At 34.8% G+C, this 16338-nt stretch overlaps 1 protein-coding gene across 2 annotated transcripts; it reads left to right on the forward strand.

The window, feature by feature from the left end:
- Nucleotides 1–12564: 12564 nt before the first annotated feature.
- Nucleotides 12565–16014, forward strand: LOC131610000 (probable mediator of RNA polymerase II transcription subunit 26b). 2 transcript variants are annotated; one of them, XM_058881850.1, is made up of 10 exons: nt 12565–12733; nt 13319–13901; nt 14002–14070; nt 14163–14245; nt 14520–14578; nt 14698–14834; nt 14943–14970; nt 15060–15370; nt 15453–15534; nt 15634–16014. In XM_058881850.1, exons 2-10 carry the CDS (start codon nt 13467–13469, stop codon nt 15759–15761), a joined length of 1332 nt encoding a protein of 443 aa, XP_058737833.1. In that variant the 5' UTR covers nt 12565–12733; nt 13319–13466; the 3' UTR covers nt 15762–16014. The 2 variants fall into 2 exon arrangements, with proteins under 2 accessions (XP_058737833.1, XP_058737834.1); XM_058881851.1 differs by lacking the exon at nt 12565–12733 and having other exon boundaries at nt 13005–13901.
- The last annotated feature ends 324 nt before the right edge of the window (nt 16015–16338 follow it).

Genomic DNA, 16338 nt, shown 5'->3' on the forward strand with positions numbered 1-16338 from the left:
GTTCTTTTGGTGGAAAGGCCATTTCTCATCTCCCCCGAAAAATTATGCTTGGGAGGATGGAGATCTGGACGAGCAGGATACAGCATCGTACTCGGCCCTCTGCAAGTACGTAGACGGTTTTACCATGTTTTAATGGGTGACGAAGAAGGGAGACCCTGTTTTGGACGAGAATGGTGTGCCGAAGGTGGAGCCGCAGGCTATTAACACTAAGGCCCTGTTATCTTGTCGGAGCCCCGAGGAGACCCGGGCGTTGTTAGGTCGTGTTATTTACTTTGTTTTGTCTTTTTTGTTTTGTGTTTTCGCTAACCTGTTTGTTTCCCTTTTTCAGATGCTATGCCTGAGAAGGACGACAAGCTCTTGAAGATGGTGACTCAGGATGCGAAGAAGCTCCGGCAGAAGAAAGCCCGGGGTGTTGGAGATAACTCGGGCTCGACTGGTTCTCCTCGGGTGAACTTGGATGAGAGGTCCCCCAAGAAGGCTCGCCATGCCGAGACGACCCGTGAGGAGCCGTCGAGTCTGAGACCCGACCATTCCTTCATGTTCCCACAGACGGCACCACTGATCGTACCTGATCAGAAGAATCGTCGCTGGCTGCTCGGACTGGATCTTCTAGGAAAGAGGAGGGGGTGTACCTGCAAAGTACTCCGATGCCAAAGTGAGTAGACGAGCAAAGGAGTGCAAGTACGAGCTAAAGGTTAGAAAGAAGTGAATACCTGACCTTCTAGTGAAAGAGGGTATTTATAGCCCCCAGCGCTGGGCCATGATCTCGCTACTGGGTTGGACTCCCAAGCCCAACTAGGAGACTGCCAGGTTTCCTGAGCGGAAATATCGGAGGTGTGTGAGTGACCTCTGTCCTGGTTAACCGCTCCGAAGTTTAAGGGAGACGCGGTCTTTTAGGGGCCACGTTGGCTCCGCATTACTCGGAGGGTTGGATATGAAGGAGCCCTGCGAGGAGCAGGGTCCTCGGCAACGAGTGGTGCTCGCGAGGGAGTACTCGTGTCGGGCGTCAATTGGCTCGTGGGGAGCAGTCCTGCCGGGCGCTATATGGTCTGTGAAGACGGTCTTGCCGAGCATGCCTAAGGTGGGCACCCCAGACGCTGAGGTGGACCACAGAGAAACTTGGGCCTCTGAGGTTTACTGGGCCGAAACTATGTTGGGCCTAACCTTGACCCAGTCCAGAACACATATTTTATAATTTCATCTTTTATAATACAATTATTCTATTATATATATATATATATATATATATATATATATATATATATATATATATATATATATATATATATATATATATATATATATATATATTATTTTGACACCAAATCCTACCCCTTTATTCTTAACCATTCAAAGGTTAAGATATATTTTCTTAAAAAACCCATGTGTTAGTTATAAGTGAATATATCTTAACCTTTAGATTAATAATAATAAACAAATAGAATTTGGTGTCAAAATTAATACTTTGACACCGGTGTCAAATGATGCTCTCTCTTATGCTACAATAGATCCACTTGTTTTTATGAAGGTCTATTTTAGCAAGCTTTAACTACAAAATGATTAAATGCACCTTAAGGTGGATGTTGCTAAAATAGACCTTCATAAAAATAAGTGGGTGTATTATAGCAAACCCCACAGGGGTTTGCTATAATACTCCCACTTAATTTTATGAAGGTGTGTTTTAGTAAGTTTTAACTAAGAAAATACTTAAATGCACCCTAAGGTGTATGTTGCTAAAATAGACCTTCATAAAAACAAGTGAGTCTATTGTAGTAAAACCCTATATATATATATATATATATATATATATATATATATATATATATATATATATATATATATATATATATATATATATATATATATATATATATATATATATATATATATATATATATATATATATATATATATATTTATAGTTTTTTGGGTCGGTTGATTGCCAAGAGCCAACCTTGTGTAAGTTCAACTAGAATAATCCAACGTATAAAGTCAGTACGTGTGAGATTTAAGGTACATTTTTATTACACTTATCTTGGATTATAAACTAACTTGAACGTTTGACTGCTACCTTGCAAGTCCACCCTGTGTCATTGCATCTAATATCAGCACCATCGATATGAGAATCTTCGATACACACTAATTTTGGTTCCACAATGGAACAATGGCGCCATCTTTGGGAATTGACTCTCGAAACCCGCAAAAATTCACAAATAGATCATCCTCGTTCAAAAGTTAGATCTATGTCGGAATTTAGAGAATGAGACAATCATTTCACACATTGCAATGAAGAGCCCTATTATATCTTCTGATTTGTTCCACTTCAATTAATCGTTGTTAGTGAAATTCCTAACTCACCGAAATTTGACGATGATCTGCCATCGGAGCACCTCTTCCAAACAACAATTGATAATAAACTGTGAAATAAGGATCAAGTGGCGTTGGGATGTTAAGGTCGTGAGAAGATAAATAAAACCTTGAATGCGGAGTTGCTTATAGTTATCACAATCATCGTCGATGGATGAACACTTATGAGAGTCCTCATAAACGACATAGTCACATAACAACTTCTGACCCAATGTGATCGAGCAATCACATCTTCGCCAATCAAATTTGAACACATACAATGGTGGATATCCATTGGCCTTCGATGAGACGATAACTTGCCCTCGCTTAAGAACATATTTAACACTATCAATAAAAAAGAAGCGAGCTAGAGAAAGACGTACTCATTAGGAGAGTGATGTAGTTAAGCACGAAGGCTTCGCCAATTTACTAGGAGATATCATAGTTGGAAAGAAAAACCAATCAATGCCAACCGAGAAAGAATGTATTGAAGAAGCCACCTTCAAGAAATTTAATCACGCTTCTTCAACGGTAATTTCGAAGTAAGCCATTTTAAGGTTAGTTCAACCACACCCATGATGGTAGTCTCTGACCTCCCCTTTCGAACAGACCATTGGTTGAATTTTGGAGGATTTCTATAGACTGACGTTGACCCCCAGGGTAAATAAACAAAAGGGGTGAACAATTCAACTGACCATTCATAAGAGCCAATCGATAACACTCACTTAGAGATGATCTAGCCTCTAGGACCATGGGCAGGCGAGGTAGCTATAAAGAAATTTGTCACCCAACAACACCCCACGAACAAAGGAACATTGAAGGAACGCCTTAATATATAGTCGCAGTCATCGAACATCTAAGGATGAGGGTCACACCCACGACATTCAGGACATATATCCTTGCAAGGTGAAGTTGATCGATAAATGCTTCAATAGTAACACTCCTCGGTGATGCGGCCAGTCGGAGAAAAAATTGGAGAAAGGCATAATACACTTCCTTTGTGGTTATCTCGACAAGATATGTATTATGTAAAGTTTTGTGTGATTTCAATAATTAATTTTTTAACTATGAGAAAAACTGCAAGCACAAAAGTACTTACAACCCTCTATAGTATGGCATAAGTCGCTTGTCCAAGGAAGATTCCTTATGTGGTGGATATGCTTCAAGCGTAGCTCACACACCCGCTTCTTAGGAACTAGCGACTCTAAGAGCATAGGAGATGGATCCCAAAGACGTCCTTCCTAAACTAGTACAAATTTGGGGACATGGAATACAACCCTACCTTTGGCTGGGGACGGTTACTAGTGATGCTCGAGGATGAAACTAACTCTTCCCAATTGGAGCTAATAAAGATGAAGCTCCGAGGCCGTTTTACGTCACCCGATCGGGACCATAGAGTTTGGTAGACAAGCTAGATGCCAATAGAACACATACGATGAACGAAATCAAAAGTGCAGAAACAATAAGCAAGTTTTGTTGCAACAAGAACAGAAACTACAAATTAATTGAAATCCCGGAAGCCAACAACTCAGAAGGTGGACCGGAGAACCACAAAGAAGTTAAGTAAATCATATCATGCCCAAGAATCTAAATAAAGGCATCAAACAGAAAGATAAAAATATAAATATTTTTTGTATAGGCACAACACTATGCTAACTTTAAAGAAATATAAAAAGAATGAAATTAAGCCTCCTCGCTCTAAGACGCTGCACATCGGGTATCCACCAAAGCCTTATCCCAGACAACCTTGAATAGATCAAGTTCTATGTGGGTGAATAGAGACATTGAGTTTGAGATTTTTTTCTATTCAATTGATTAATCAAAAGCCCCAGACACATTAGCCAGAGTTTGCTAGAGGGACTTAGTGACTAACCAGGTCATCAAGAGCCTTATGATTTTCAGCATATGACTCCTTCTCCTATTAAAGGGCTGTAGCCTCATAAGCATGACAATATACCTCTTCAACAGCCATAAATATTTCCTTATGCTGCTTTTTTTCTCAATCTAATGAAGACTTAAGCTCAGTGACCCGGACAACTAAAGTAGAAGGAAAGTAGTGGATCTTTGCCTCCTCCTAGAAATCCCTTTCATAGAAAACCCTATCTCGAAGAGCAGACATCTCCTCCTGAAACTTGGAGCACTTATTTTACATGGCTTCACACTTACCCTTAAAGGTATCTCCCTCCTTTGAAGGATTATCCATGGTCAGGACATCTCCCAGACCAACAAAAGTCAGTGAAAGCTAAAAGGCCTCTTGGTAGGTGTAAAAGGTAGCCTTGGGAAAATCTCCACTTTATCTTCTTCCTGAAGATTCTGAAAGTAGCTTCCTCGAGAGTGTGGAAAATCCAGACAGGAAGGATGGCTAAAAACTTAAGGAAAGCGGTGGGAGATCCTGAAGCAACACTCTTGGATATACCGGCCCGTTTAAGGAATATTCCTACTGGAAGGGACTTTGAACTTGATCTGACCTCTCATTTCTAGGACAGAAGGAGACTGAAGGTGATCCTCCATAATCAGATCAACTTTGAAAGTTAGAGGTTGGTCAGTTCCAACGGCGGTTGAGGAGAACTATAAAGTAGCAGACACAACAAGCATTATAATAGGATGGGCTACAACCTGAGTCATGGGACCAGGTTTGACACCATGAGAAGCAAAAATATCATAAACCTTTTAAAAGGAATCCATTTTATCTACAAGAACAAACACCCATGGCAAAACAAAAGGGACTTGACCCCGTCATCACAATCTTTCCTCTCCTGACGACCGGCCGCGCACTCCATAATAAGGGATCAATAGACTTTTTCCTCTGAAAGGAAGACGAAAATGGATAGGAATGAACCCTCTTTATAACCAAGTCCCCAGTAAAGAGACTCCAGCTCCCTCTTCATCATGACTTCTTCATCAGTTAGAGAATCCTAGTTGACACCATACAAGCGAGGCTCGGGATAAAAGAGGCCAAGCCTAGTATTTTAGAAACATACCCTTACAAAATAGAGAATATTTGGAAGGGCTAGAGTAGAAGGAAAAGTGAGCATCCCGAGTGATGGTCCTCACCAGCACAAAGCACCCCGGAACTCGCCCAAATATTCATAGAAATGGCAGGACAAGGGAATGTGCATACGCAACTCAATAATTCCATGATTCTGGAAGTTATATTGAGAAATGTGTATTATAGTGAACAGACTGAAGAAAAATCGATAAGAGGGTTTCCAAGACCTATACTCGACCAAATATTGGAACACCTTCAAGTAATCCTAGGAGCATGGTTGGGTTTGGAAGGGGACAACCTTCAGGTATTTCAATGTCGCCACCTCAAATTCAGACAAAGACAGCCGCATGTTTATCCTAGTGAAAATACACTCTTAAAAGGGAACATAACACCCTTCAAAAGTGTTGCATATCCTTTTCTCTGGATCCACTATAAGGACCGGTCAGTCAAAAAGATGGTCGACTGTAATGTTGGTTGCATTTACATCCACCTGATCACTTAAAATGGAAGGAGTCCCCACTATCGATGGGTCTACCTAGCCGTATTTGATTCCGTAGGTTGGATCCACCGATGTGCATAAAAGTGATAACGCAGTCACCTTTGACATTGTCATCAAAGAAAAAAGCATCAAAAGAGGAATCCCCTGGTGAAGCTCCCTCATCTAACAAGCCCCTAGAGAGTCTCTTCGAATCAGAATAATAAATTATAGATTTGTCCCCAGGGACTAGTTGATTGGTGATTAAGTGCTAAGAGTTTTGACCAGAAGATACTTCCACCCTAACTAAGGAAGAATCATCACTCCCAAAACTGCTAGACAAACTTATGGGGCTATCATTGATATTGAATGCAATTAAAGAACTAATAAAGATAGGAAAAACTTAAGCTAAGGAGGGTACATGATAGAAACATAATTTAATAAGGAAATTGAAGTTCAAGTGAGTGGGTGGAAGCTTTGTTCAAAGAAAAAACCATTGTCACACATGAGTAAAAAAACGAGTTAATAAAAATTTAGTTTAGGGAAGCAACTCAAGTTGTATTGCAAGGACTTCTAATTCAATTACCTACATTTTAGAATCAATAAATTTATAAAGGGGAGTTTTTAGTTTTAGTGAAATTCGACAAAATAAGTATGAGTGAAAATCAATTGATCCATTAAATTAACAACTCTAAGCTATCGGTTCTTCAATTTAATCTTTAACATATATTCTATTCTTGTTTGAATATAGAGTACATTACGTAAACTTCAATCTACCCTATGTGAATTTGAATTCCTATAATTGGATAAAGCATCATAATTAACAATGATTTATAGTTAAGCACTTAAGCGTATTAACACTATAATCTATCAATTATGCCCTAAGAAATCAATTTTTAACAAACTAAATCCTATCAAATTTACCGGCATTTAAATTAAGTATTAGAATACAAAAAAATAATAAAAAAGGAATAACAATAATGAAATTAAAGATATAACATAAAAACCTCAAGCTTTGACGAAGTGATGAAACATCAAATTAAAAGAGAAGCTTAGTTGGCTATGTGAGAAAAGCTTCAAACAAAGTTGTATTATAAATTTTGTGATTCCCCCTCCCTATTCTAATTCCTAAAGTTAGAATAAGTATAACAAAGATTTGGGCTTTAAGAGCATCCGATCCGAAAACATAAAATGGTCTAACATAAAACATAAAATAAATTTTGCTTCCACAAGTCTAGTACGAAAAATGAAATATTTGAATAGTTAGAAGTTTGAGTTAGCTATTGCCATCAACATAAAACTTGTATATTTTTCTTTTAGATTACCAACGCCTACTTGTACGTGTCAATTTGATACTCGTAGCGTAAATTATGATATGCACAACAAGGAAGCATCAAAATGTGTTTATTTTGAAAATAAATAAAACAAATAAACTAAAAGTTGTTTGTAATTCAAATTTAAAAACATATTAAACACACACAAATTAGACCATAGATAACTTTAAAATATTGAAGTAGAAGCTGGAAAAGAAGTTCAAAAATGTACTGAGCAATTCAAGTAGGAGGATGGAAGCTTTGTTCAAAAATAGCAATCACTAGGCAGACTTATGGGGTATCATATATCGGCGAAGACAATCAACGGGGCAGATCATCTGGAGTGGGAAGTTGCAAGATCAACAACTGGATTTATTCTAGGGAGCGCAAAAAAACTCAAGTGCGCTCTAGTATACTAGGAGGAAGCACCATACCCTAAATTGATCACCTCAGGTGACACACAAAGGAAAATCGACGAAACGTTTCAAATGATGGGAAATCATTTAATACGTTTGTCTCATAGTGATTTTGTAATCGACCTCAAACGTTTCCACTTCTCCCCAATGTTAGACACCAAAATTGGAGGCCGACCGCGACTTCAAAGAATTCCTCGACTAGTTCCACCTGGCAAAGCCTCAGGAGTAGCTATTTTGGGCTGGCCAAATGCGCAAAGCCAAAGCCCAACCTTATGCAAGCCTGACTAGAATAATCCAAAGTATAAATTGTACAATTTTCTAATCTCCACTTTTACTACACTTGTCTCGGCTTTTGAACTAACTTGGGTGTTGGAGTGCTAACCTTTTAGGTCCACCCTGTGCCACCGCATCAGAGATCAGTACCACTGATTTAAGATCCTTTTCAATCGATACACACTAATTCTAGTTCCACAATGGAAAACACGCACACACACACACACAAGCAAGCAAGCACGCCCCCCCCAACACACAAACATAAATATATGGAAAATGCTAAGTCTCGCGAAATAAATCATCATGACGACATCATGATAACACAAAAATAAAGCTTAAACATCCCTCCATCCCCCAACTGTCGCGTGTATTCTAATAAATTCTAACAGATAACACAAAAATTAATTGTTCCAACATCCCTCCTTCCCCCATCTTTTCATGTATTTTAATAAATTCTAAATATAACGGCTTCTATGAATTCGTGAAACATTCGTGATACATGTATTCGCTATGAATAGAATTACTCTCCCCTCTCTCTATCTATATATATATATATATATATATATATATATATATATATATATATATATATATATATATATATATATATATATATATATATATATATATACACTTCAAATTCAAATGATCAAACTATGTTATTTAATTAATCACACAACAACAACATGAACAATCAATCAAACATTATCTCACTAATTGGGATCATGGATTAACTTTCTCCATAATATTTTATTCAGTGTCATGATTATTCCTTTATCTATAGGTATTTAACTTTTATCCATCTAATCTTTTCTCCTTACCACAAAATCTACAGATATTCTCCCCAAATACCCAAACTATCTAAGTTTAGTTTCCGCCATCATTTATAAAATAGGTTCTACCCCAACACTCTTATTAATGTTATCATTCTAATCTTATGATGTTTAGTCTCACCACACATATAATAAAATATCTTCATCTCTGCTACACTTACCTTATTCTTTTGTTGATTTTTAACCGTCTAACATTTTGTCTCGTACAACAACACAATCTTTTTTACCACAGACTAATAATATTTTCCTTTTAACTTAAGCGGTACCTTTGTATCATATAAAACAACTTTAGCCCTCATCCATTTCATCTTTATAGTTTGATTTGGATGGCTTACATCCTCATCTATTTCCCTAATGTTTTGTATTACGAATCCAAAATATTTAAATCGTGTGACTTGAGGGATAGTATGGTTTTTGAATTTCACTTTCAGGTTAGAAACACTTCTCCTTTTGTTCAACTTACATTTCATATACTCTGTCTTACTTCTCCTTAGGCGAAAGTCATGCATTTCTAAATCTCATCTCCAAGTCTCCAACATCTAATTTAAATCCCTTTGACTCACCGAGTAGGACTATATCATCTGTAAAAAACATGCATCTCACTTCTAGCTCTGAGATGTGATTCGTGAGAAAATTCAAAATTAAAGTAAAAATGTAAGACTTAGGGCTGAACCTTGATGAAGACATATTATAATAAGGAAATCGTTTGTATCTCTACCTTGTGTCCACACACTAGTCGATACTGCTTCATACATATCTTAGATAGCTAAAATATATGCAATATTAACCGCTTTCTTTTTTTTAGGTTTTCCATAAAATCTCTTTACACACTTTTTACACTCCTTCCATTTAGATCCCCTCTTACAAAAAACTTTTCATCTTAGGGTATATCCTAAAGTAAGCCTTCTAAATCCTCTCAAAATTTTACCTTAAGGTGTTATGCTAGCCCGATCTAAGGTGCGTAAGCACTAATAAAATTAAAGGTATTTTGTTCCGCTACAAGTTTTAAGGTTATAATTCTATCTCATAGTCTTTTCACATCCATAATATCCTTCTTCCACTTCTTGTCCATAATAACCCACACCCCGTTCTCGATGTAACTTTTCTGGTGTAGCAAAACTTAAATTTTGTGTTGTCTAATTTTCCCTCCTTTTCACATGTCCACTTAGTTTCGTGTAGGCATATAAAATTGATCTTCCTCCAAACTTTAATGTCAGCTTTTCCTTAGATTTTTTCGTAAGCGTGCCTATCTTCAATGATATAAAGTGAATCATACTCTCATGAACTAACTTTCTTACTCACACCTGTTCATGTAAAATGTGAGAATCATTGCTTATTTTTTAATGCATCCAAACAACAATGTTGTGTCCCTTACTCTTTTGACATTGTACTCAAGCCATGCAAGAAGTTTCTTACCGACAACAACCTAACATTCTCATTATTTTGTAGTTGATTAATGTCATAAATATTTGATAAAAGTTTACATGACTATCAACTGACTAATATAGCTCTTACATACGACAAGACAGAGTTTGGATAGGGTATTATAGTATCAATCTCATTCCCGTGGTTGGAAAAAGTCCTCAAATTTTACTTAATTCACAAAATTATTTTTCCTATTTTAAATTCAAACGTTTTTTGTTTTCCTCTCACGTTTTTTCATAAAAAATCGATGACATGTTTGCTTTTTAACATATATTTTTATCTATAAAATTCTATAATAAATTTATCTATCAAATATAAAATATCATTTCATTTTAAATTTGTAAGAAAATTAAAAAGTTTTTAGAAAATTTATTTTTGAATTATGAAATAAACAATCACTTAGATTAAATATATAATAATTTAACATTAATGTATTTTAAAAAATTGATATACATTTATTTTTATATAATAATATAAATTTAAATATATAAATATATATTGTGCAAGTATGAGACGAGGTGGATACTATAATGCGCATACCCACACAAATATTCATTTATTTTAGTGAGTAATTACTCGAGCCTATACCCATACCTATTTTTACGTATTTTTATTCTATTTATTACTCCCTCCATTCAAAAATATATGTCCTACTTGACACTTCCGCATATATTAAAAGAATTTAATAAATGAAAGAGAGAATAATAATTTTATTAAATTATCATTATAAATTATTGGTACATTTGAATTAACATTAATGCAAAAGTGAAAAAACAAAAAATTAAGAGTATTAATTAGATGATATAATTAGAAGATGAAAATTGAAATTACATTATTAACCTAAAGTAACAAGTATTTTGGAACAAATAATTTTTTTTAAAATGACATTTATTTTAAATGACATCTACTTATTTTAAATGTCATATAAGGAAAGTATTTTTTTAAAATATGACATTTATTTTGCCGTTTTATGCTATTAACATAGATGCTGTGAATTTGTTTACAGATTCATCATTTTTGTTTTTGACGATTTTTAATTTGTAGTGCAATAATTTGCTCGGTCAATTAGAATGAATGTATTTTTTTAAGTCAAAACCTAATAACTCTCCCTTTTTATTAAGCTTACAACAAAACTACAATAGACAATTTATTTAAGGACAAAACTTAGATATAATTCTTTAGGTGTGGTTCTTACTATTTTCCAATAAAAATATGACAAGTGTATAATTTTCTCTTACACGTATGCAAATTTCTCCTATTTTCACTCATTAAATAAGAGAAATTTGCATATGTATAAGAGAAAATTATACTTATCATATTTTCATTGAAAAATAATAAGAACTAACACTTAAAATAATTGTACCTAAAATTTGTACTTTATTTAAACACACAAGGTATATAAGATTTTTAAATTAATTATCTTAAATATCTTCTTTATTTCAAAATTCTAGTCACATTTAAATAATATTTTTTAAGATTGCGAGACCTTATCACTAAGTCGACGCATCTAATATATAAAATCAGATAACATTTAAAAGTTCTTCTCAATACATATATTTTTTTAATTGATTCAAAATAACCTTAAAATTATATGCAAATGGAAAGAGATAATGAGTAAAAAAAGGTATAATTGTATTTAAAGTTTGGTCATTAAGAAAAAACTGACTTTATAAAAAAAATAATATTAAAAAATTAAATTTAAAATAACCTTAAAACATTAACTTTAAAAAAATTACTTTATAAAAAAGAATTCAAAAAAAACTTAGAATAATATGCATATGGAAAGATAGAGTAAATATTTTTGGTAATCATCGTATCTAAACAGAAAGATTTGGATATGCTCGAAAAATAAGGGATTAAAAAAAATAAAAATAAAAATTTTGAACCCAAATTTAAACTCTTGAAAACTCAGTTGAATTTCAGTACTGAGTCAAGGGCCCCACTTAACTCGTTTCTTCAGAACCGCTTTCTCGACCCTATCTACATCGCACCACATTCACTACCTACTCTCTCATAAAAATAATAATTTTAATAAAAAAATAATTTTAATAAATATTAATAAAAAATAATTTCAATTAAAAATATAATAAAAAACAATTTTAATAAAAAATTTTAATAAAAAATAATTTTTATAAAACAATAATATAATCAAATCACATCAATTAAAAAACTGGATTTGATAAGACGCATATCTTGAAAAGTTTAAAGTAATTCCTTTTTTTATTAATATAAAATAAAATATTTTTATAATCATTTATTTAATATTATTCTTTAGTATATTTTTATTTATATGGCAAGAAACTTTCCTGAATATAAAATATAATAAAAAATTCTCTTTTAATTAATAGAATTAAAATTAGTCAAATTAAAAAAATAAAATAAAATATTTTAATTTTTTTGACAGCCAAAATATATTAATTATATTCTTGAAAATTAAAAAAAAAAAGAAAAAAGAAAACGATCACAAAGAGACACAACATAGCACTTCTCTTTCTTCACATCTTTTCTTCTCTTCTTGCAAACCAAATTGTGCTTTCATCTAAGTCAAAACACATCATCACAATCTCTCTCTCTCTCTCTCTCTCTCTCTCTCTCTCTCTCTCTCTCTCAAGTACTTCTTGTTGGAAGAGATTGAAAAGAACCAAGTTTTGATCAAACACACGGTATTGTTTTTTTTTAACCTCAATAGTGCAACATTACGTAAACAATTTGTTACAATCTGCATAGGTAGATTGTGACAACAACATAGTATGATTAAGGTTTTGTGTTTGTTTATGTTTTTGTTTGTGTTCATGTGACACTGAATCTGCTGTTTCTTGATCATTTTCGGGTGCTTTGTTTATTCCTTAAATATCTCGGTTTTTTTAAAAGCTGTTTTTTTTTTTTTCTGTTTTTATTTTTTAATTTTTAATAGAAAAAAAAAAGGGTCTTGGAGGTTTTTGGTGTTTTATAACACCAGAAAAATGTGAAACAACAAAAGATTTTACAATCATAAACATAACACACAACGTTATTTGTTATCGAATAGATAGATACTTATTACGCGTGTGTGTTGTTTTTATTGTTTTTTTGTTACCGATTCTGTTCCCAACCCAAACCATATCATCATTTCAATTTTTTGCCGAACATTGATCCAATCAAAATTACCAAAATGGGGCACCCCAGAAAATGAAATTAAGAATTTGGCGATTCTTTGATTTAGAAAAAGATTCAATTTTTGATTGTTTCTTCGTCATTGTTTTGTTCAGGGTGATTGAAGATCAAGAACTGATTATCGATGAAATGAAAAAAATCGGATTTTGATTGTTGGGTGATTGGTTTTTGTTGGGTTTTTGGATCTTGCTGTTGAAGGGTAGATTTGGGGTTTCGGTTTTTGTTGTTTTGGGATTGTTGAAGATGAAGTCTGGGTCACTTGATCAGTGGAGGAGTTACTTTAGGTCGTCGAGTTCGGATATTTTCGATATAATTGACCATGCGATTGTTGTTGCTGCTGCTGATTGTCCGAAGGAGTTTAAGTTGAGGAGAGATGGGATTGCTGAGAGGTTGTTTTCTGTCATGCTGAATCGTTGCAAGGACTGCGAGAAAGTTGAAACACCGGTTTCTGGTAATGAGAATGATGAGGTTTGCAAGAGAGGTTTTGTTAGAAATGGTGGGAGTAAGGAGAGTAAGGCAAATTGCGGTGGGGAAGATAATGGAGTTGTGGAAGTGAATCCCGTCAGCAATTACACCTTTGGAGACGCTGAAGCTCTCACGGATGAGCTCGAAGCAGAATCTGAGTTTCTTGCTGAGGTTTTGAGGATCAAAGGTGTTCTCGATAACTATGAAGATGAGGTATAATCTTTTTCTATCGTGTTTGTTTTTTGAAGGTTGAAGTCGTTTGTGTGTTGTGTGATCGCTGATTAGTGATGTTGTTCATTTCGTGTTGTTACAGTCTGACTCGGTGCTGTTTGAGTCTCTGAGGAGGCTTCAACTGATGCATATCTCTGTGGATCTTCTTAAGGTTTGAATTGAATCTTTCAGTGTTGATTTAGGACAATTCGGTTTGTTTTCTTTTAAGAATGTTGTCTAATAGTCTGAAATTATCTTTTTCAGTCAACTGAGATTGGAAAGGCTGTCAATCCTCTCAGAAAGTATGGATCAAAGGATGTCCGTCAACTCGCCCGGGTCCTCATCGAGTATGATTTAGTTTTTCATCTATAAATCATGGTTTATTTTGTACAATCGCTGCTGTTATGTTGATCCATCTGAAAGAGTGATGCATTGATCCTATAATAATGGTCTTTAGTTATAAGACTTAGTTAATTCGAACCAATTTCGTAGTTAGTCATGTGTCGTTTATGTTAACATTGATGATAATCTTTAGATAGGCCAGCGATTATTCTTTTTGATTCTTATCATTGTACCTAACAACTTGAATTCTAAACTTGTTTTATGGTTTTTACATTTTAGTGGGTGGAAAGAAATGGTCGATAACTGGGTCAAGGGGAACACAGCGAAACCTGCCGCAGGTAGAGATTTTACTATCTAACTTAGTGTGGTAATGATTGGTATATGGTCACCCGCTTTTTTGTTTGATTTCAAAACTAATTCATGTCGGAAAATTGCTATTGAATGTTTGTACCTTCAGAAGGAGGCACACCGGATTCCATAAATCCGTCTGTTGTTGAGAATGCAGAAGATGAGGAGGAAGGAGGACTTCCATCACCTCCTTTAGACGACGGGGCTTTCTTTGTTTCTCAACCCGGTGCAATGGAGCTCTCACAGGTATTGTCCTTTTTCCCTTACTCGAACTTACTTTACGCAGGCTTGTATAGATTTGAAACTGAGTTCGTGTTTTCCTTGTGTTGTATGTCCTATTTGAACGATGTAAAGTTCTTCGATGGCATGGATGATGACGGAAGTGAGTTCAATTTTCAATTTCTGTACGGTTCTTAATCTGAGTTCCCCTCATCTTATATTGATGATTGTAAATGTGGAATGTTTTTTCAGATCTTCGTAAGAGTGGACCTTCTAACAAGAACCGTGAGAATGGCAGAAAGCCGGCTTCGGACACTCTAGTTAAGGACAAGAGGAATTTCCCGGTTTTCAACGCAACCGCAATCCCTGCCAATGACAACAAGAGTCAGCAAATGAAGAAGACTGAGGCTGCAGTGAGGCTGAACAAACCGGTAGCTGCTGATGCTGGCCGCGGAAGACCAATGAACTCGAACATTCAGCGGAAACCTAATGTAGAGCAGAGGCCGCAGCAGAAAGCTCAGAACGGTACTGTGCCAAAGAGGCCTCTCAATACTCAGCAAGAGGTAAGCAAAAAAAACAAGCTTTACGACTATTAAAATTTTGAAGTTTTTTCGTTGTCCCTGACATTAATTTGTTGTGTTTCAGAAGCCCAAATGCTTAAGTGATGCTGATAAGCTCGAAGCTACCAAGCGGAAACTTCAAGAGCGTTATCAACAAGCTGAAAACGGTGAGTCATTGATGAAGTTGTCCGACACAATGATTTCTTAGAACACATTATTCGGTTTATCATAACTAATCGATGAAATTGTTTGTTAATTGCTTGCAGCCAAGAGGCAAAGGACTATACAAGTTATGGAAATCAATGAACTTCCAAAGCAAGGAGCTGGCCAGCGAAACACTAATTTCAAACCGGGAAATCACAACCGGCAATGGGCTAATAACGGTCGTAGATAGAGTCGCGGCTAGTTTCGGAGAGGAAGAATAGCGATAACATGTTTTTACCAAACATTTACATGATAGAAGATTGATCCCCCTTCCTCCTCCTCATCTTGAGCATAGAAAATAACAATTATACATTCACCATTGATAGAGTTATTTTGGATTTTAGAGAGGGAAGTAAACTTTGAAACATTGATTATTTCCCAAGTTTTTAAACTTATGAGTACATAGGAATTTTGTTGGTCCAAGATTTTGGATTTGGATTTTTCATCCTATATCTTGGAATTCCTTGCCTTGTTCTATAAATTTATGTCAATAGAAATCGTTTCTTGACATTTTTCTTTTGTCACATATATTATATTACATTAGGGTCTTATATAACATATAGTATACATGCAATTGTGCATGTTACTATAATATCTCAATGACCTTATGTAAATATGTAATAAGCAGGTTCATAGGAATGAAAAATACTTTTGTAGTCTTTTGACTACAAATGTTTCCAAATTTCAGTAGCATGATGGAGTTCAGAACATGGTTAAGGTATGTATGTTTCTTTCTTGTAGATTCAACAATAATTTAGATTTTTTTG

This window comes from Vicia villosa, linkage group LG6, assembly GCF_029867415.1.
Source record: "Vicia villosa cultivar HV-30 ecotype Madison, WI linkage group LG6, Vvil1.0, whole genome shotgun sequence".
Classification (NCBI taxonomy): domain Eukaryota; kingdom Viridiplantae; phylum Streptophyta; class Magnoliopsida; order Fabales; family Fabaceae; genus Vicia; species Vicia villosa.